The sequence below is a fragment of the Sinocyclocheilus anshuiensis genome, unplaced genomic scaffold (genome assembly GCF_001515605.1).
Source record: "Sinocyclocheilus anshuiensis isolate Anshui unplaced genomic scaffold, SAMN03320099.WGS_v1.1 scaffold1497, whole genome shotgun sequence".
In the NCBI taxonomy this organism is placed as follows: domain Eukaryota; kingdom Metazoa; phylum Chordata; class Actinopteri; order Cypriniformes; family Cyprinidae; genus Sinocyclocheilus; species Sinocyclocheilus anshuiensis.
The window spans coordinates 402,992-424,355 of NW_015543492.1; the positions used below are offsets into that span (position 1 = coordinate 402,992).

Consider the following 21,364-nt stretch of genomic DNA (forward strand, 5'->3'; position numbering starts at 1 on the left):
TGGATTACTTGTGGATTATTGTGATGTTTTTATCAGCTGTTTGGACTCTCATTCTGACGGCACCCATTCACTGCAGAGCATCCATTGGTGAGTCAGTGATGCAATGCTACATTTCTCCAAATCTGATAAAGAAACAAACTCATCTACATCTTGGATGGCCTAAGGGGCAGTATATTTTTATTTTTGGGTGAATTATTCTTTTATTGCCAGTCCTTTTTTTGTCTCCGTTACCTGAATTTGTCAGTTCTCTCCTCCAGGGCGAGTCCCGTGACCTCGCCGCGATAGAAACAAACTCATCTACATCTTGGATGGCCTAAGGGGCAGTATATTTTTTATTTTTGGGTGAACTATTCTTTTATTGCCAGTCCTTTTTTTGTCTCCGTTACCTGAATTTGTCAGTTCTCTCCTCCAGGGCGAGTCCCGTGACCTCGCCGCGATGCTCCGTCAGTTGTTTATTGCAGGAAACGCTCCGCGAGTTTATGATGTAAATGAACGAATCCTTTGAGCCGATCCACAGCTGCTGCTGGTTCACTGCCAGCATGCAATTCTGACAGGAGTGAAAACAAGTGCGTGTTAATACAGTAACCAGCAGGGGGCAGCACTACTATAAGTGCACTAATAGTTTCCATGACTATATGCATCACAGTAAAGTGGTGGAGTCAAAAAACAACAACACCAAAAAAACAAGGAGAAAAATTGTCATAGATGTAGCATGCGGGGTAATGCACAAACAACATTTTGCTTATGTACAGGAGTATTTTTTGTATTATTATTGCATTTTAATGTTGTGGGGAAAATTTGCTTAATTGTCACAAAGTCAAAAATCTTAATGCTTTTAGATGCAGCAAATTGTTTGCAGTCTTTATACTAATGAACTATATTACTTGGTTGCTTTTATTTTAAGTATTTATTTTATTTATCGAGCATTGTCTTTTAACATATTGCTGTTGTTGTCTAATAATCAGCCTCTCATGTCTGATAAGGCGGTGATAAGTGTGAGGCAAGGAAACGCAGGTCATTTCATCTGTCTAGAGAGGGTTCCTCACCAGACGGGACTTTCCCACTTGAACAGAGTTGTGCTGCATGGACCAGCTGGCCGCGTCGAACACCAGCACCTTCCCATCGCTCAAAGCGCACCACAGCTTTGGGTTTCCACCGCCGTCCAGCTCCGAAACGCCCAGCTGCCCTAAAAAACACACAAGCGATGCTTACAGGACGAGTCTCTGGCTTTCATAACGATTCAGTTTCCTTCTAACCGGTGGTAAAATCCTCCCTGCTGTGTCACAGACCCCTTACCAGAAAACTTACACAATCTGAGGGAGGATGTGTGTCTACATACACTGAGTGAGACCTACATCTGTGCTAAATAATAACATCTTGCGACACAATAAGGTCAATCTCACAAAAAACACGACTAGATCTTCTGTTCTCCGGTTCTCTCTCTTAGGTGAGCTGTTGTTTATCCCCTCTATGTTTATTTATTTATTTATTTTTATTAGTAGTAGCAGTATTTTTTTATTTTTATTATTGGTAACACTTTATAATAACTTTCATTAATAAATCATTAACAGACATTATATAATGCTGAACGGATCATTAGTTAATATATAGTCACAGAGTTAGAAATATGATATAATGTGCATGCATGTTAATGTTTACTAATAAACTTGAACAGTTCATTCTTTAATGTAAATTGAAAAGCTTACAAATGTCATTAAACTTTCAATTCATACGATCATAGACTTTTTAAAAAATCTTCAAATGATTTTAACAGATGGCTTACAGTGATTAAAAGCTTAATTAATAAACCATTAACAAACATTATATAATGCTTAACGGATCATTAGTTAATGCTTACAAATGTCACTGAACTTTCGATTCAAACGAACAAGCAATTTTGAAATTATATTCAGAAATTACACAACGATTGAAAGCTTATTTGTTCATGTACTTTTGAATGCCATTAAACTTCAGTTCACATATTACCTTATGATCTTTTTGTACATTTACAAATGCATTTTAAGCACTTCACAAACTATTAATGTTGACATATTCATTATTTTATAATCACAGTCTGTAAAGGTCATATATTTGGCCTGCATTTGTTGCGTATTTTCAAAACTTAATAAATCATTTCTTAATTATTTGTTCATGTTTTTGCAGTACCCAATCTAAAGTGGAAACTATTAATTATTTGTAAATGTTTATAAACGTTTACTAATCGTTCAGTATCTTTATGTGCACTGGACTTCTCGCTGCTGTTTCTGTAATGGGTGGTTAGTTAGGTTTAGCTAAATATTTGCTAAAGACATCCCGCACATTATAATTTGCGTGCAAATCTTGTTTTTATCACCTCAACACTTATATTAGTATACTACTGTATATATCATTACTGAACAGGATATTCCTTCATACATCAACAGGAGAAAACAAATCAGTTTAAAAAAAAAAAAACTACTTCATTTATCAAAACAATGTAATATAAACAGTTTGAACCGTGTTCCCTCAAATTGACCCCTGACCTCTTAACCAACCCGTAAACCTACCCATTCCACCAAACCTGTCTCTAACTTTACCTGTATCACCCCTCAACAGCAGCAAAAGTGTTGTGCATTAACAACAGCTTTAAATCATTGTATATCATCTGTTAAAATCATTTGTAGATTTAGTGCATGATCATATGAATTAAAGTTTAATGGCATTTATAACCATATTAATTTACATGAAATAAGGATCTGTTAATCATTAGGAACTGTTTAATAAGTTTATTAGTAAACATTAACATTATCTAATGTTTCTAGCTATGTGACTATATATATTAACTAATGACCTGTTAAACATTAAATAATGTTTGTTAATGATTTATTATAAATGTTATTATAAAGTTACCAAACAGGTTATATAATAAAAATATGCTTTGTATAAATAAAATGAAGGATCAATAGTTTTTTTGGTATTATTGCGTTATTCTCATAATAACTAATAACCACATTTGTCCCCTCATTCTTATGAATGTAATATAATCAATGATTTTTTTTTTCATTTAAATGAGCATGAATTAAAGGCAGTACCACATCATGTAAAAATGCTTCACAAAATGAATAATAATATATTTTGTATTACAGTAATGACAGTTTTGGGGGAAAATATGCATAATTTTCATAAAGTAAAAAATCCTAATGCTCCTATAAACGAGCTTTCTTTATGCAAGATATATTTTCTTATTTCTTTCTCATGATTTTGTGGTGGAATATGACCTGTAAATGTTCTTGGCAGGTTTTAGGAGATCTTTTACAGTACGTCACTCCTCAGACGTGGAAAGAAAGCATGTGACTTTTGCTATTGCGTTCAGCTGAACCAACAGGAGCAGGACGGTGTTTTTATGTTCCGCAACAGAAAGACTGAAAACTGATTTGTGATACTTATCAGAGTCATATGACAAGTCCTTGATCAACGGCTGACAGCAGTGAAAATCAAAAGCTCACAAGACTATGCCAATCATACTGTGGCCCTGGTCTAAATTCACACTGAGTGATATTATTCCACAGCTTAAATGCACTGAGTGGCTTTTTATTGAGCCAGAATATCACAAACATTTGAGGCTGCAGGATGTATTTTACATGACACAGTAAGAAATCACCTAGCAACTACCCAGAACACCCTAGCAACCATCTAGCAGCAATACCCTAGCACAGTGCTTCTAATGAATATTTACATTAAAGAATACATAATATTCATATATTAAATAAATCGAATTAATTAAATTCTAATGAAAGAATTAAAATGCTATCAATATGCAAACTAAACATATTTATTTTATTTTGTCTCAATAACTACTGTCTTTATTGAAGAACATACAGTTCTGGAATAAAGTACATTAACTATGCATTAATGCAAAATTAATACAATTATATAAGATGCTTTTAAAACAATGAACTCTTGGCGCTCATCAGATTTGAATCGGTAAAAAGTTCCAAACACATAATGAATCCATGGTTAATTAATTAAATACATCAATAAAAAGGTTTAAAAATATTCTGTTTTGTTATAATTACAACAGAAACAATGGAATAGGCAGATATTGCATTGGATGAAACTTGCTTGGTTTTAAAATGCATTCTTCAGAAAATCTAAATAATAATATACTATATATATATATATATATATAAAAAAATTATATATCCCTACAAAAACCCAAATAATAAAACCATTTTAAATGCAACAAAAAAAAGGGGGAAAAAAAGAAAATCTGGCTTCAGATGAGAATTCTTGGAGTTTAATTGGAATCAGAAAAAGATTCCAGATGTTTATGGCATAAACGGCTCTATCTGATCTCAGCAATCTAGTCTCTGAAAGCACCCTGAAATCAAAGAACCCCATAACCTGACCTGGAGTTGTGCTTGTTTAGCTTCGTTACGCCTTTAACAAACACGGTAAAGAATGAAGTGCTCCTTGAACAAAGGTTTGTGTTTCACCTAGGGCTGGACAATAATTCAATATCAATATGTATCGCGATATAATTTTTTTCAATAACGGTGATATGATTTTTAAACACATTTCCGATATTTCGATATTTCAAAAAACATTTTCGTAAACTGAAATAAATAAAAAAAAAAAATCAAAATAAATTGATGTGTGTCGGTTTATTTTGGCCATATCGTCCAGCCCTAGTTTCACCCAGTTCACTTACAGTACGTCACTCAGAGGAAATCATAATTGACATTAATGCACAAGTCACGAGTCCGTCCTGAATGAGTGAGGGCAAATATGTCGTAATCATACACTGGAAGGAAATAAGTGAGCATGGAAACTCAGCCCTGGGCGGTTTCTGCAAATCTGATTGGTAAACCTGTTCTTCTCCATGCTTGCAGGATCGCACAGAAACATGTGAACAGGTCACTGGAGTAACACACTACCCGTCTGCACAACACCAGTGACACGTCTGTGGAAACACCAGGTAAAACTGGTTGATCTGGGTGGGAGAAACTTGAAAGCGAAAGCCACTTTGATATGAAACAAACATGTGTTTGGCTTTGCTCTTTGTCTTTTTTAAACAGATAAATACTGCACACTGCGTTCCTTTCTTTATTCTGCTAAACACAAAAGGCATTCAGCAGACTTACCAGGTGTGTAGAGCAGGACATCCACCGCCTGAGGAGCCGTCTGGTCCAGAGACGGGTTGATCTTGTGTTTCAGGGTCTCAGATGTAGTTTTAGGGACCATCATGGGCACTACAATAAACCCAGAGACAAATACAGTCACTAAATACTAAAACGGTCATCGCTTTTAGGTCCAACTAATGCCTTCAGACTGCTCATTTATCGCAAATAATCCAAATCAGGAGTATTCTGGTAAATATTGAGATCACAATGATTACATTACATTTACTCGTTACATAATGCATTTATTGAACTTAAGAAACCCTCTTTTTAAAATGTGCATTTCCTTTAAATATAATTGAAAAACAAATAAAACAAACATTTTGATAAATAAAATAAGTAAAATGTGTGTATACATACATATACACACATTAAAATATGATGAAAATAATTAATAAAAAATAATATAAAAATAAGATATTTTTTAGATAAATTCTATAGATAATTATAATTGTATAACAATCTTGATTAATTACCAAAAAACGAGCAATTCATTACATTTTTTTAATTGAGTGACAGCACTAATACACACACACATACACACACACACATATATATATATATATATATATATATATATATATATATGTGACCTAGCAACATGATGTATGGTTTGTTAGGATAGGACAATATTTGGCCGAGATACAAAAAAATCTAAATATTGAGAAAATCGCCTTTAAAGTTCCCCAAATTAAGTTCTTAGCAATGCATATTACTAATCAAAAATTAAGTTTTAATATATTTACAGTAGGAAATTTACAAAATATCTTCATGGAACATGATCTTAGAATCTTAATATCCTAATGATTTTTGGCATAAAAGAAAAATCAATAATTTTGACCCATACAATGTATTTTTGGCTATTGCTACAAATATACCCCAGCGACTTAAGACTGCTTTTGTGCTCCAGGGTCACATATGTGTGTGTGTGTGTGCATACGTGCATAACTTACAGTAATTATGCACGTTCAGCCATTAACTAAAAAGCCACAGTAAGAAATCTGGAGTAAATGTGGTTCTTCAGAACAGCACTTATTGAGTGATACACACCCTCAAGCTTCTTCTTGTCAAAGTAGGCCAGTTTGGTAGCTGCGAAGATGGCTTTCTGTGACTGCAGGCTGCCGACCACAGCGTCCATCAGCAGAGCGTTAGTCAAGGCCTGCTCCATGAACTGAGGGTCCTGTAGGACACAGATCACAGCACACATTCACACGGGTGTCTACAGCGCAGGAGAGACACTCCCGACCCTCAGGACAAGAGCTATTAATGTCACCACGCTTCATGTCTGAGGAGCAGCAATTTGAGAGAGTGAGAGCAACTCCACCCGAAACTAAACCCCACAGTACACAGTAAACCCCACTAAACTCTGATGCCTCACATCGAAACCGGCTGCATTCAGTAAAAACGACGACACTGTGTTCTTTTACACTCTGTTCTGGTGCTTTCAGTGTCTCGGTTCACAGTAAATGCTGCTCCACACAAACTCCATCTCTGCATGTCACTTATAATGTAGGTTTGGGAATGCAACGTCCGTTAGGACAGCTTTTTCACATTCACATGATTTTGGTGGGCATAAGTTTTCAGGACTTTCAATTTGTAACAAGAAGCATTTATAATAAACCTGCTGTCAACTAAACACAGACTTACTTAATGCCGGCTTTTTTTGCCAAAGGTTTAACATTTGAAAGTGAAGAATTTAAACATATTAGTATTGTAAATTACAGTGTAAAATAAATGTATTATTAATATACTTATCAAATAAAAATGTTTTATTTTAAATACAATTCTATTATTACAATAATATATTTCTATAATTATTATGTTAAAGTAATATATTTAAATCTTTTGGTAGTCAGTAGTCTATAAATATACATAACTTTAAATAACGTAAAAATAATAAATAAAAATAAATTAGATAAAGACAACGACGTTAAGTACACTTCCACACCTTACTAAGAAAATAAAAAACCTACTATATGCTTTTATCTTGATTATTTTGTTTTCAAAGCTTTTAAAAGCCAAAATCGTAATTGAAGATAAAATTTGATTAACACTTATCCGGTCTTAATTTTTTTATAATTAGAGTTAAAAATATATATAATAATAACAACAAAGAACAGTTTACAAGCAATAAAGAATATAAATAAAAACATTTTTCAGCTGCAGCAATATGAGATGTTTTCTTATGACATGAAATGTTCATCATCGCAGTTCAAGTTGAAATACGACAAAATAATCATAATAGGCCTATAACTTATCATTTTTACTATAATTTTATATATAACTATAATTGTTTGAGGGTTTTTAACGTTTGAAAGTGAAGATTTAAAGACATACTAGTACTGAAACTTACATAGTGTAAAATAAAATTACTAATAAGATATATTTTTATAAGATATAAAGATTCATTTTTTAATAAATTGTGCTATTACAATAGTAATATATTTATGTTTTTATGAGATTTTCATCAATAGAACTCTTATACAGTATTACAGTTTATTGGTCTAAAACAGCTGTCAACCATGTCGGTATGCAAATGAGCGGTCTGAACTTATTTACACAGCTCACTTCTTATTTTGGTCGTGCATGCGCACCTGCGTACCACTTATGTGCACCCCTCATAATAGGCCTATAATTTATAGACCAAATTGTGCAGTCCTACACTAAATGAATAGTTTTAAAATAAAAACAATCCAAAACTCTTACTAAAAAAGTATTATATTTGTTTATCGGCATGTCATGTGACCATTAACCGACATCAGAGAATGTGTGGTTAAAGGAACATGCCACTATTTTTGAAAATAGGCTCATTTTCCAACTCCCCTAGAGTTAAACAGTTGAGTTTTACCGTTTTCGAATCCATTCAGCCGATCTCCGGGTCTGGCGGTAGCACTTTTAGCTGCAGCTTAGCATAGATCATGAAGACAGTTAGCATCTCTCTCAAAAATGACCAAAGAGTTTCTATATTTTTACTATTTAAAACTTGACTCTTCTGTAGTTACATCGCGTACTAAGACCGATGAAAAATGAAAGGTTGTGATTAATAAAGTTGCGGCGTAATAATCAAGGAACTTTGCTGCCGTACCATGGGTGCAGCAGGCGCAATGATATTACGCAGCGCCTGAAAATAGTCCCCAGCTAGTTAACTATCATTGCGCCTGCTGCACCCATGGTGCATCAAAGTTCAAGTTCCTTGATTATTACGCCGGAATGAGAGTATAGTTCCTAGCAATATCGGCCTAGAAAATCGCAGCTTTTCATTTTTCGTCGGTCTTAGTACACGATGTAACTACAGAAGAGTCCAGTTTTAAATAGGAAAAATATCGAAACTCTTTGGTCATTTTTGAGCGAGATGCTAACGGTCTAATCAGATTCAATGATCTATGCTAAGCTACAGCTAAAAGTGCTACCGCCAGACCCGGAGATCGGCTGAATGGATTCGAAAATGGTAAAACTCAACCGTTTAACTCTAGGGGAGTTGGAAAATGAGCCTATTTTCAAAAATAGTGGCGTGTTCCTTTAAATCATTGAAATATTAACTTGAAGAAAATATTTTATGTCAGAGGGGTTTGGCTGATCCAGGAGATGAATTTGGCTAAAGCAAAGACTGATGCAGTCATCAAACCTTATGATCGTCCGCCATCTTCCTCCCGGCCCACATCTCTTTGATCATCAGGTGCCAAAGGTCACACTCTGACTTCAGATTGGCCTCGAACGTCTCCTTCCTGTGGGACGTTTTGATCTTCAGTGTCGGGATCCTCAGCAGAAGGAAAGGAGCAGAAGAAATCTTCACGTCCTGGATGAGAAGAATAAAGTCTTTCAAAGTTGCAGTTAATGCAGAAACTATTAAAGCCAGAGCGATGTGAGCGAAACCTCACCTCAATATCTCTGAATTTGGTGATCTCGACATATCCCGGCCGGCCCTCCGTCAGCAGGAAGAGCCTGCGCTGGGTCATGGCGATCTTCCCCACGCCGTGGCTGGTCTTCACTGAGGACGAGAGCTTGTAGACACATTCGTCGGTCTCCAGGTGCTCCAGCACGATGGCCGGCAGATCCACATCCTGAGCTGCCGCTTCAGTCTCCTTCCAGAAGTTGTAGAAGAAGCAGAAGGTCTCTGGATCCACCTGCTTCTGCTGACCTGCGTGGAGGAGATATCGCAAACATGAGCGCTTTACTGTAGATCGTGGGTTTTTAGATGCCACGGACAATCAAATACGATCATCTTTGTGCAAGGCACCCAAAGAAAAATATAAAGTAAAAAGCAGCTATATATTTTCATGTATAAAGACTCAATTTATACTGTGAAATTTAACATATTTATAAATTAAGAAAAATATGTGTTAAATATTATTTGGAAAAGATTTAGTTTATATTACATTACATTAAGTTGTGAGTTTTTTCTCTATGCACTATACTGCATACATAGTGTACTGTTAGATGTATTATTTACTTAAATGTATTTTTATTATACATGTATTTATTTAATTTAATCTGATTTAATTATATATTTATCTATTGGTTAGTGTAATCTTATTTATTATTTATCATTTGTACATTTTTTTTTACACTGTTTTCTCTCAACTTTGATATACTGATTGATTATCTAATTTAATTATTAAATATTTTACTCTATGTTTTCTTTATTTATTTAGTTGAATCTTATTTTTATTATTTATTTTTTACATTTTTATATTGTTTCCTTTAAACTTTGATTGTTTGAATGATTATCCAAATTAATTATATATGCATATATTTATATATTTTAATCTAGTTTTATGTATTTAATAATCTTATTTTTATTATTTATTTATTTTTTACATTTTTACACTTTTCTATAAACTTTGATTGATTGATTGATTATCTAATTTATTTATGCATTCATTTATATATTTTAATCTATTTTATTTACTTAGTTTAATCTTATTTTTTATTTATTTTTACACATTTTGTCTCTAAACTTTGATTGATTGATTGTTATCTAATTTAATTATATATTTATTTATTCATAATTCATTTCTTATTTATTAATTCAGTTTAATAATCTTATTTTTTTATATATACATTTTTACACTACTTTTTTCTTTAAACTTTGATTTTAATGGGTAGGACTAAGAAGTTTTAAAGAGTCATCATTTACTCATCATTTACTCTCTATCATGTTCCAAACATGTATGACTTTCTTTTTCCATGGAACACAAATGCACAAATACAAGAACAGCGAAAGGGAACAAAAGTGGCAAAAAACACTAAATAAAATCAGTCACATGACTCATGCACTATACTGTACAGGTCTTCTGAAGTCATATGATGCTTTGTGTGAGGAACAGACTCAAATGTAATCGTTGTATGGTAATGACATATTCAAATATGATGTGGACTTTAAATGACCAAAACGTCTCTTCTACATGACACAAAAGAAGGAACGTCATGTAGTTTGAGAACATGAGCGTGAGTAAATGATGACTGAATTATTGGAGATCTTGTGACATCTGAGTTAAAGGTGCTTTCTTTACTTTATGGCTCCAAGCAATAAAACAATATGGAAAATTCCAGTGAGATATATATAAATGGCACACAATACAGCAAAAATATCTCCTTAAAACCTGAATTTTAACTAAAGCATTCTTCAAATTTTTTTAAATAAAAGAATGAGTATGAGTGTATGAGTAAGAAATGCATTTGACACACATGACAAACACAAACCTGTTCTACTAATACCATTCAGGAACTGATGTGTGATGTGTCACAGAGCTTTAAACAGACAGGAAATGATTAACCAGCACTGTGCTACTCGAGCAAGTGAACACAGGACTAAAGCTAGGAGTTAAACACAAACTGGGTTAGAGACGGCAGCTCTGAATGTGGCCTACCTGAAGAGCATTCCTTCACGCACACACACACACACATGCAGGTACAGTACGGAGTGACACGTGTGCCATCATGCCGTGATGCTGTTAGTACTGATGGCACATGCAAACTATGCTTACCCTCCAGCTCAAGGTAAAATACAGACTGGGAGGTGGAAGCCACACCTGACAAACCAAAGCCATTTTTACCAAAAACACTAGAAATGCACGATACATCAGTGACCATATCACTATCAGCCAATATTAAAGGGTTAGTTCACCCAAAAATGAAAATTCTGTCATTAATTACTCACCCTCATGTTGTTCCAAACCCGTAATACCTCCGTTCATCTTCGGAACACAAATTAAGATATTTTTGATGAATTCTGACAGCAAGGATCCTTACATGATCAAGGTCCAGAAACGTAGCAAGGAGATCGGTAAAATAATCCATGTGACATCAGGGGTTCAACCGTCATTTTAACCGAGAATACTTTTTGTACGCAAAAGCAAAACAAATAACGACTTTATTCAACAATTCGTCTCCTCCACGTCACCCTGTAAACAGAGTATGCTGTTCTGTGTCAGCTGCGCCATGCGGATACGTTGTTTACGTTCAGATCAAAGTGCAAACAACGTAGAAAACGTATCCGCGTGGCGCAGCTGACACAGAACAGCATATGCTGTTTACGTTCAGTGGATAGTCTCCAAAATGGCGCCAGGGTGACACGGAGACGAATTGTTGAAGTCGTTATTTTTTTCTTTTGCGCACAAAAGCTATTCTCGTAGCTTCGTAAAATTACGGTTGAACCCCTGATGTCACATGGATTATTTTACCGATCTCCTTGCTACGTTTCTGGACCTTGATCATGTAAGGATCCTTGCTGTCTATGGGAGTGTCAGAGAGCTCTCAGAATTCATCAAAAATATCTTAATTTGTGTTCCGAAGATGAACGGAGGTCTTACGGGTTTGGAACGACATGAGGGTAATTAATGACAGAATTTTCATTTTTGGGTGAACTATCCCTTTAATATCAGCATATTTCAATGATTTTTATCTGCTGGAATAGGCCGATATTGGAAGCAGATATTATCAGTATATTTTACTCAGTATTTTTAATATATTCCAACAGTATATTCTATACAACAGAATAAAATTTGTTTTTTACAATAATGGCCATCAACTGCTGCATCAGCCAAATTTATATAGCAGTACTATCAATTGAACCATCCATTCATCCATCCATCTATTTATCTGTCCATCCATTCGTATAAAAATCCATATATCTATCCATCCATCCATCTACCTATCCATCTATCCTACCTGTCTACCCCTCCATCTATCATCTACCAGTCAATCTACTCATCCATCCATCCATCATCAACCTATCTATAGTATCTAACCATCCATCTATCATCTGCCTGTCTATCTACCCATCCATCCATCATCTACTGGTCTACCTACCCATCCATCCATCTACCATATACCTGTCTATCTATCTACCCATCCATCTATCCATCATCTACCCATCCATCTATTCATCATCTACCTGTCTACCTACCCATCATCTACCTGTCTATCTACCCATCCATCCATCCATCCATCATCTGTCTGTCTACCATCCATCCATCCATCATCTACCTGTCTATCTACCCATCCATCCATCTACCATATACCTGTCTATCTATCTACCCATCCATCTACCCATCATCTACCTGTCTATCTACCCATCCATCCACCCATCATCTACCTGTCTATCTACCCATCCATCCATCCATCCATCATCTACCTGTCTATCTACCCATCCATCCATCTACCATATACCTGTCTATCTATCTACCCATCCATCTACCCATCATCTACCCATCCATCCACCCATCATCTACCTGTCTATCTACCCATCCATCCATCCATCATCTACCTGTCTATCTACCCATCCATCTATTCATCATTTACCTGTCTGTCTACCCATCCATCCATCTACCATATATACCGGTCTATCTATCTACCTACCCATCCATCTATCTATCCATCATCTACCTGTCTATCTACCCATCAATCTATCCATCATCTACCTGTCTACCTACCCATCAATCTACCCATCATCTACCTGTCTATCTACCATCCATCCATCCATCATCTACCTGTCTATCTACCCATCCATCCATCTACCATATACCTGTCTATCTATCTACCCATCTATCTATCCATCATCTACCTGTTTATCTACCCATCCATCCATCCATCCATCCATCATCTACCTGTCTATCTACCCATCCATCCATCCATCATCTACCTGTCTATCTACCCATCCATCTATCCATCATCTACCTGTCTATCTACCCATCCATCTATCCATCATCTACCTGTCTATCTATCCATCCATCCATCCATCATCTGTCTATATCTACCATCCATCCATCCATCCATCCATCCATCATCTACCTGTCTATCTATCTAGTTTTAATTTGTGACAGTTGTGCTAACAAAAAATAAAATAAAAAATGGCGTCTGAAAGTTGAGGTTGATGGTCAGTTTATGTGTTATGTTTTTGACCAACTTCTTCCACTTTAGATGTCATTTCTAGCGAGAAATTAGTATTGACTGCAGTAATAACATATTCGCTTAGTTATCACTAAAGCTCCCTCTATTTTGTTCAAGATCATTAAACTATTAAACTGTCTCAGAAGCCTGTCTGAAATCAGTTTCGTGAGGTACCTTCGTACACAAGCGCTGCCTGTAAATTAAATTTCTGATAGGGCAGGAAGGCAACAAGTCAGCAGCCCAAGCTTTCAGATACAGCCTTGGATTGCAAGAACAGGAGAGGTATGATCTCTGTCAGTTTCCTTAGCCAATTAGTTTGCTTGTCAGTTTGGCCCAATCATATGACAGCTCTATGCTGATGTATGAGCTTTGCACTCACCCACAGTCAGCGCCTCAAACAGCCGCTGGATGGTGCCCTGATCCCTCACAATGCCCGACTCCTGAACGCGCCGCACAAAGTCTTCCATGTGCAAGTGTTTCTTGGGCAGTTCGAATCTCTTCACCGACCCGCCATCCACCGGTCGCGCCCGCTCCCGTTCATTGTCTCTTTTCACCCGGCTGATCAAACGCTTCAAATCGGGGCGTCGCTCGGCCGTCCTCCTCTCCTCCGCCGGTAGAGACTCAACCAGCGCGTTCAGCAGCTCGGTAGGAAAGATGTCCATGTCCGTCTTATACAAGCTCTGGAAGTCTACGAGGGCATCCACGCGTTTCCCAGCAACAGAGTTCACCAGTCCCCGCAGGTAATAGTAGCGGGCCAGGAGGGCGGAGTCATCTGAGGATGCTGCAGAGATGGCTTTGCTAAACTCTCTGATGAGATCATTGTAGTAACTCTGAACGTATTGGTAGGAGAGCGGGGGAGGGAATTCTGGGAGTTTAAAGGTTTTGATTGGCCTTGAGGGACTCCAGGAACCTGTTAACATAAAATAAAAGATAAGTGGCATGCACTATGACTTCGTTCAAAGTTTTATAGATGACAAAAAATCAAAATGGACCATTTAATTTCTTTCTTAAATCCAAATGAAAGTTTTATAGCTTTTAGTCCATGTCTATATGTTAGTGTACACCTGAAGGTCGACAAAATAAATATATAGCAGCATATTTCTCTTCCAGGAAAATGAACAAAAATAAAATATTGATGACATCACCTGCTCAGGGCATATGCTATTTGTTATGAACAAAAAATCTCAGCAGACTTCCAAGGGAGCCTTAGGATGTCTTAAAATGTGTACAGAATTAATTTAATTAATATGAATATTATTATTAATAATGTATTAATAATTTTTATATGAACAAATATGTAATATTAATTCTAATTATCTAACTTAATTAAAATGCTAAAACATTCAACATCCCATCTGAAATAATGTTTTCTCTCAATAAATATTTGTTTTTATTGAAGAACAAACATTTGTTGAATCACAAAATGAATTGTGTGTTTGTATATATTTATATAATACTGAAGTTATAATAAAGTTATAGTCTATAGTATATAATATCATATTTTATATCATATAATATTATGATGGACAGTGGGGGGGGCTTCAAATTACTATTATTATTTATATTATAGTCATCATTTTATTTAATATTAAATAATTTAATTAATAATTATTTAAATTTTGTATAATTAGTACTAAAAAAAAAACAACATAAAATCAAAATGTACCTAAATCATATTTGTTTCTCTCAATAACTTGTTTTTATACTTTATATATTATACTTTATATTATTTTTATATAATGTTTGCTAGTGACTAACAATAGCACATTAAAAACCATGATGATGTATCTTCAAAAAAGAGACATGTCCTTCAATATCTATGGCTCAAATTCCTCTTTCAATTAAAAAAATATGACAATGAAGGAAAAAAATTGCATTCATTAAACCACGCGATTGCCTGGAGGTTCCCTGGCTGACTTGTTTCAAAATATATGACGTGTTGTTAAAAGTTTAGCCAAGTTTCCTCACCGCTCTGGAAAGTCATGGTCCCAATGGACGTCTGTCGTACCGGGACAGTGAGCAGCCGGTGATCCGCCAGGTTTGGCATACTCATCCCCAGCCTGCTGTTCAGGCCGTTTTCTGGTCGGACGTACTTGCGGTTGATCACCTCCATCGTGGGTCTGCGTGGAGACTCTGTCATGGTCCTCATCCTGAGCAAAAGAGACGGAGACGTGTTTCAGTTCAGCTCATTGATGTCAGATGATGAACTTCACCACCCAAACTGAATGGTAAAGAAATATTCTGTGTTGTTTTTAACCTAATGTCTTATACCGCATGTGTGACCTGCTTTACCACTGATAATCAGTTCAATATGTTCCTCAATGAGTAGAAATGCATGGAAACATGTTTACAGTAAATGCACTTACAGAGACAGCAGTTAAACGTGCAGGACTGTAAAAACTATGCCTGACTTTTTTTTAGAAGTAAAACACTGGCTGCTGTGACAGAATCACTTACCAAACCTGTTAAGTTACAAGAACAATGCCAAAATAAATAATAACCCTGGTTACTTTTACTTGGTATCTGTTACCAGGAAGAGACGAGTCAAAATTATCTGTGGTAACTATGCCAGACATGCAGTATAAACTGAAAAATCATTATAAAAGGTCATGTTACACTCTTCCTCTGAGCCTGGAGAATTAAACAGGACGTTTTTGTCTGCTGTGCCTTTCACATGTGAAATGTTTTCACTGGTACACATTGGCATGTAGATTTACTGTGGATTTAAATATAGCTTTTAACTTCCCCTTCCTTCAATAGAAAGCATCACACTGAGACAGATTCATGCCTCATTCTCATCGCTGGACAGAGAGGGAATGAGGAGGTGATGATGCTTTTTGTTTCCTGCAATGACTAATTGTTGCCTGTATTTGACACCTATTTGTGTTCTCTGTCTCTGGTCACCAATGAGTTAAGCTTATTAGCTTTTCATCAAGTACATCCCTAATGCATGATCAGCTGAAAAGTAAACTTTTTTACTTTTTTTATGTGATATCCTGAGGACAACAGGAAGATGTGATGCAACTGTCCGTAAATGTTTACACTGCACACAGACATTATGCCTAGAGAAGACGTGCTACTGTACCTCAAAAAGAGGAATTAGAAACGCACAACTCAGATATCAAACATTTTCATGTTTGCACAATTCATGCAAGCTTTGCAATTCGTTTTTTTGACCTGCTTTCTTGATTGCTCTTTACTGTAAATGCATTTCATTTATATGCATTGAACTGGTGATGCAAAACAAACAAAATACCTGAAAAATAACACAATATTCATTTAATGAACAGAAACTGGACACAGACAGAGAGAGAGAGAGAGAGAGAGAGAGAGAGAGAGATGAGATGAAATTAATGATTAAATAATGATGAGTTCATTAATGTTGACTTTTATTTACTGTACCTGCGAGTCTCTGAGTGGATGTTCAGCTGCATGCGAGTGAAAGCGTCATTCTTTTGGTTCAAACGGTCCCGTAGAAATGAGTGGAATATATGAGTGTCTAAAACCTACAAGCACACACACATGCATGAGTGAGTGGGTTTGGTAGAGAAGAACATGCTGAGTGCACAACCGGACGCGAGTATTTATTTACCTTCTTGTAGAACGTGTGATCGGTCATCTCTCTGGACCTGAGGAACTCCTCGCTGTTGAAAACACGATGCTCATAGTTCAGGAAATCACAAACCTCACTACAGAGAGCAGAAAAAGAAAGCATATGGATTTCAGAGAGCATGAAACAATATCACCGTGTTCAGATTTCAGCAGGAGAAATTGCAGGATGCTTCTGTTAACCTTCAATAAATAAAATAAAACCTTTAAAAAATCTTGTGTTTTCAAATAAATCTGACCACCGCAGAAATGACAGAATGTTTCAGTTCTGAATCGAAATGACAGCATTCTGTAATGAGAAGAGTTTAACCAATCATAACTGAGGTCATTTACATATGACAGATAGGTAGCCTGTTTAATTTTAACATTGTGTCCTAAAGTTATTTGACTTTTTTGAAAAAAACATTGCTTTTTGCAGTTGTGGCTTTTTAGAAGAAATAAAAAATTAAATGGAGAAGATTTTATTGTTTGTTGCCATCAGTGTTATTTTAGTATTATTTATATAGTATTTATTAATATTATTATCTTTAAATTAAATTAAACTTAAATATAGTGTAGGACAGAATGTAAGGGGTCACAGAGAGGGTAAAGACCTGATCAAAACAAAATTAAGACTGTCTTTTGTGCAAATTCACAAAGAAAATAATATAATGACAAAAAGCATCATATGACATGAGCTCTAGAAGTGTTGAGCTCCAGACCTGAAGATGTTGACCATGAGCTCCATGGTGACGTTCAGGATGACAGTGTTGACTTTGCGCTGCCACTGTCTCCTGTGAGCGCGCAGCTCGTTGATGTCAGTGCGGCTGGCGGCGTGACACACATCCAGATCATACTGAAGCTGCAGTCCTTTAGCTCTACAGAAACACACACAAACACACTCAACACTGCAGCTCCGCATTCACACCACAACCTGAAACTGAACTAATGACACACGATCTGAGCCCTACAGCTGTGTGTTTATGTTTTGGATGACTCTGTTTATTAGGAGTAATTATGTTCATTATTTGCAATTTACTTAATTGTCTCTGGGCTCCTTTGAGTTTGACGCTTTGTACACAGCAGGATCATGCTCAACAGCGAGCGTAAAATCCAGTGAATCACCCCAAATTATAAATAAGGGATGCCATGTTGTGATGAATTACAAAAACACCCTGTTGGTGTCCGTATTAAAGGTGCAGTGCGTCATGTTTACAATGTTAAAATACTGCCTTTTATTCCAGATTATCCTGAAAAATAAAATGTTTCCACAAACGTATTCAGCAGCACAACTGTTCTCAACATTGATAATAATCAGAAATGTTTCTTGAGCAGCAAATCAGCATATTAGAATGATTTCTGAAGATCATGTGACACTGAAGACTGGAGTTATGATGCTGAAAATTCAGCTGCGCATCACAGAAATCAATTACATTTTAACATATTTTCACATAGAAAACTGTTATTTTAAATTCGAATAATATTTCATAATATTACAGTTTTTTCTGTATTTTTGATCAAATAAATGCAGCCTTGGAGACTTCATTCATTCACATTAAAAAATCGTACTGACCCCCAAACGTTTATACAATATGGTGTGCAAAGTGAAACAGGAATATTGAGTCTCTTACCGGAATATAAAACAATCTCTGGCTGTCAGTGGCACATCTGGAAGCTCAAGTCTGTTTGAACTTGAAGACGACACTGTTCCTTGGTCAATGTCTACAAGAACCAGATCATCCAACTCCTGTCAAAAGAAACAGGAAGCTGTCATCAACTGAGCAATGAGAAGTCTACTATATAAGTAAACTACTATTAGTGTAGTATAACTGATTTGAATGTCACATAATCATCTATGTGAAATGGAAAAGGTCTGGAGCATGCAATCAAACCAAGTACGATATGAAGCTGGTCCGTACCTCTGCGACCTCCTCGAAGTGGGACGTGTGGCAGCCCATCAGGAAGGCGGTGGGCGCCATGATGAAGTCCAGCATTTGGCGAGACAGGACGGGTACGAACGGATGCTGCCAGCGCAGCGGGTGAATGAAGATCATGAAGCATTCGGCGACTAGCGCGAGTTTGGCCCAGTCGGTGGACAGAAACACCACCCTCTGCTCCATCAGTATACTGCTGATGATCTGAGAGCAACAAAACCATCAAGAACTTTCAGTTGCTTTGAAATTATATTGGATATTTCAAGATGTAAATACATAAGCATCTCCTCAAAAATGTCCTGTAAAAAGTGTGAGTTTGATCCAAGTTAAAATGGTTTATACTGGTTTGGTGCCAATCTAGGCACAAAATGCTTGTCTGTAAGTCCCAGTGTTATTTTAGCATTATTAATATACAGTACTATTATGGTTTTTATTCATATTTTGAATGACCTTTTATTAGGTATTTTGTTATGTGCTTTCATCATTTTTATTTTTTTTAGCTTCATTTTTACATTTTTAATTTATTTCTGTTAGTTGCCAGTGCAACATTTCTAATTTTCATTTAAAGTTTTTCATCTTTTATTTTCAAGTTTGTTATGTGACTTTGTCAGTTTTATTATTTGTTGAATTTTTCTACTTAGCTTTAATTTATTTTTATTTCAGTTCTAGTAATTTTAGTACTTCAGCTTAAACTTTTTTTAATTTCAATTAGTTGCCAAATGAACATAAATATGTATATTATAATATAAATATAATTCTATCATGGCAACTCTCTGAAGATTTTAGCATGGTAATGATATGACAATGTTAATGTATTTGGTCTTGGAGGAATAGATCTGCTACGCTGCTGAGTTGCTGCTGCTGTTGGTTATTGCTGTTGTTGTAGATTATTGCGGCTGCTGCTGCTGCAAACAAGTACAGGAACTTGCTACTGCCAATAAATATGGAGATATGTTGCTGTGAGTATTTAAGACATACTGCTGCTGCACAAGTAGCCTATAAAATAACCCGTAGCAGATCTTTACAGGTGGAGCTGGGGAAGGTGGAGGGTTTCAGAGGAACTCTGAAAGCGAGCTGTGAAACGCTCTAATAGTGGATGCTAACCATCCATTTACATGTAAAGCAGCAAGCTTATTGGCTGCGAATGCAACATGAACCAATCAGCTTGTGCCAAGTAGTTTAACGCTGTGAATATCATCAGTTTGCGGTAAGGACCCATCAGCCTGCATCATCTAGAGTTGGCATATATTTATATTTTATTTCACATTTTAGTAATTTTTTTATGTACTTTTGTCATTTTTATTAGTTTAAAAAAAAAAAATCTATCTATTTAGCTTTAACTCAATTTTATTTAATTCAATTTGAGTAATTTTAGTACTTCAACTTATTTTATTTCAGTTAGTTGCAAAGTCAACATTTCTCATTTAGTTTAAGTGTTTCATCTAACATTTATATTTTACTTTAATAAACAATTGTGTTTTTTTTATATTTCTATTTAGCTTTAATTTATTTTTATTTCAGTTTTAGTAATTTTAGTACTTCGACTTATTTTATTTCAGTAAGTTGCCACCAGGGCCGGAGTGGGTGTTATTTTCAGCCCTGGAGTTTCATGCCAGAGCGGCCCACTTTAGTTCACGACTGACTATAGCTATTATAATAATGTAATGAAAACTTCAATATATAAGTCTGCAATAGTGCACTGTTCTCTACAGACTTGTAATTCATTATATTTTTCTACAGCTTTTTTGTATTTTTAAATTTTTTTTTTATAATTTTACTGGCTTTTTCAGCGCCGCCTTTGCGCTTTCTATTATACATTAATATATTTTGCTCGCATATCTCCAACAAAATATTTGTAGTCCTACTGTACCATAATGTCTGCCTGCAGTTAAAAAGTTCTCAGAAATAATCACATTTGTTTTGCTTAACCTATATTCTAAAAATAATTTTAATGTCATAAAAAAAAAAAGTCACCAGCCTGAATAAATTGTACCATTATAAAATCGTGACTGCACAAGTAGTGTAGTAATTTAGAAGGTGAAAATACTGTGAAATTACATACATACAAATGGCAAGAAATTTGAAAGCATAACAACTGAACGTCTATTAAACATCTATGCACTTACATTTTTTGAACTAAAATGGCTATTATTGCAACCATTTAGCCTATGAATGAATGAAAATGCATATTTTTAAATTAAAGAAAACTTGTGGGCTGAGTGTGGGCTGCTTCTGGTGCTTGGATTTCTACTTCAATAAAATGAGGTCCAAGTTTAAGAATGCGCTAGAAGT

The 21,364-nt window shown here is 35.5% G+C and overlaps 1 protein-coding gene across 1 annotated transcript in view; it reads right to left on the reverse strand.

The window, feature by feature from the left end:
- Nucleotides 1-21,364, reverse strand: part of LOC107694768 (DENN domain-containing protein 3-like) — a 33,350-nt gene that overhangs the window by 5,655 nt on the left and 6,331 nt on the right. Inside the window, exons 8-20 of the mRNA XM_016494448.1 lie at nt 19,058-19,276; nt 18,770-18,885; nt 17,861-18,016; nt 17,143-17,239; nt 16,953-17,056; nt 15,519-15,700; nt 13,930-14,460; nt 9,038-9,297; nt 8,785-8,955; nt 6,210-6,339; nt 5,124-5,231; nt 1,047-1,186; nt 387-547 (exon numbers count right to left, since the gene is read on the reverse strand). Coding sequence (XP_016349934.1) covers nt 387-547; nt 1,047-1,186; nt 5,124-5,231; nt 6,210-6,339; nt 8,785-8,955; nt 9,038-9,297; nt 13,930-14,460; nt 15,519-15,700; nt 16,953-17,056; nt 17,143-17,239; nt 17,861-18,016; nt 18,770-18,885; nt 19,058-19,276 — 2,375 coding nt within the window. The remainder of the gene's footprint in view (nt 1-386; nt 548-1,046; nt 1,187-5,123; nt 5,232-6,209; nt 6,340-8,784; nt 8,956-9,037; nt 9,298-13,929; nt 14,461-15,518; nt 15,701-16,952; nt 17,057-17,142; nt 17,240-17,860; nt 18,017-18,769; nt 18,886-19,057; nt 19,277-21,364) is intronic.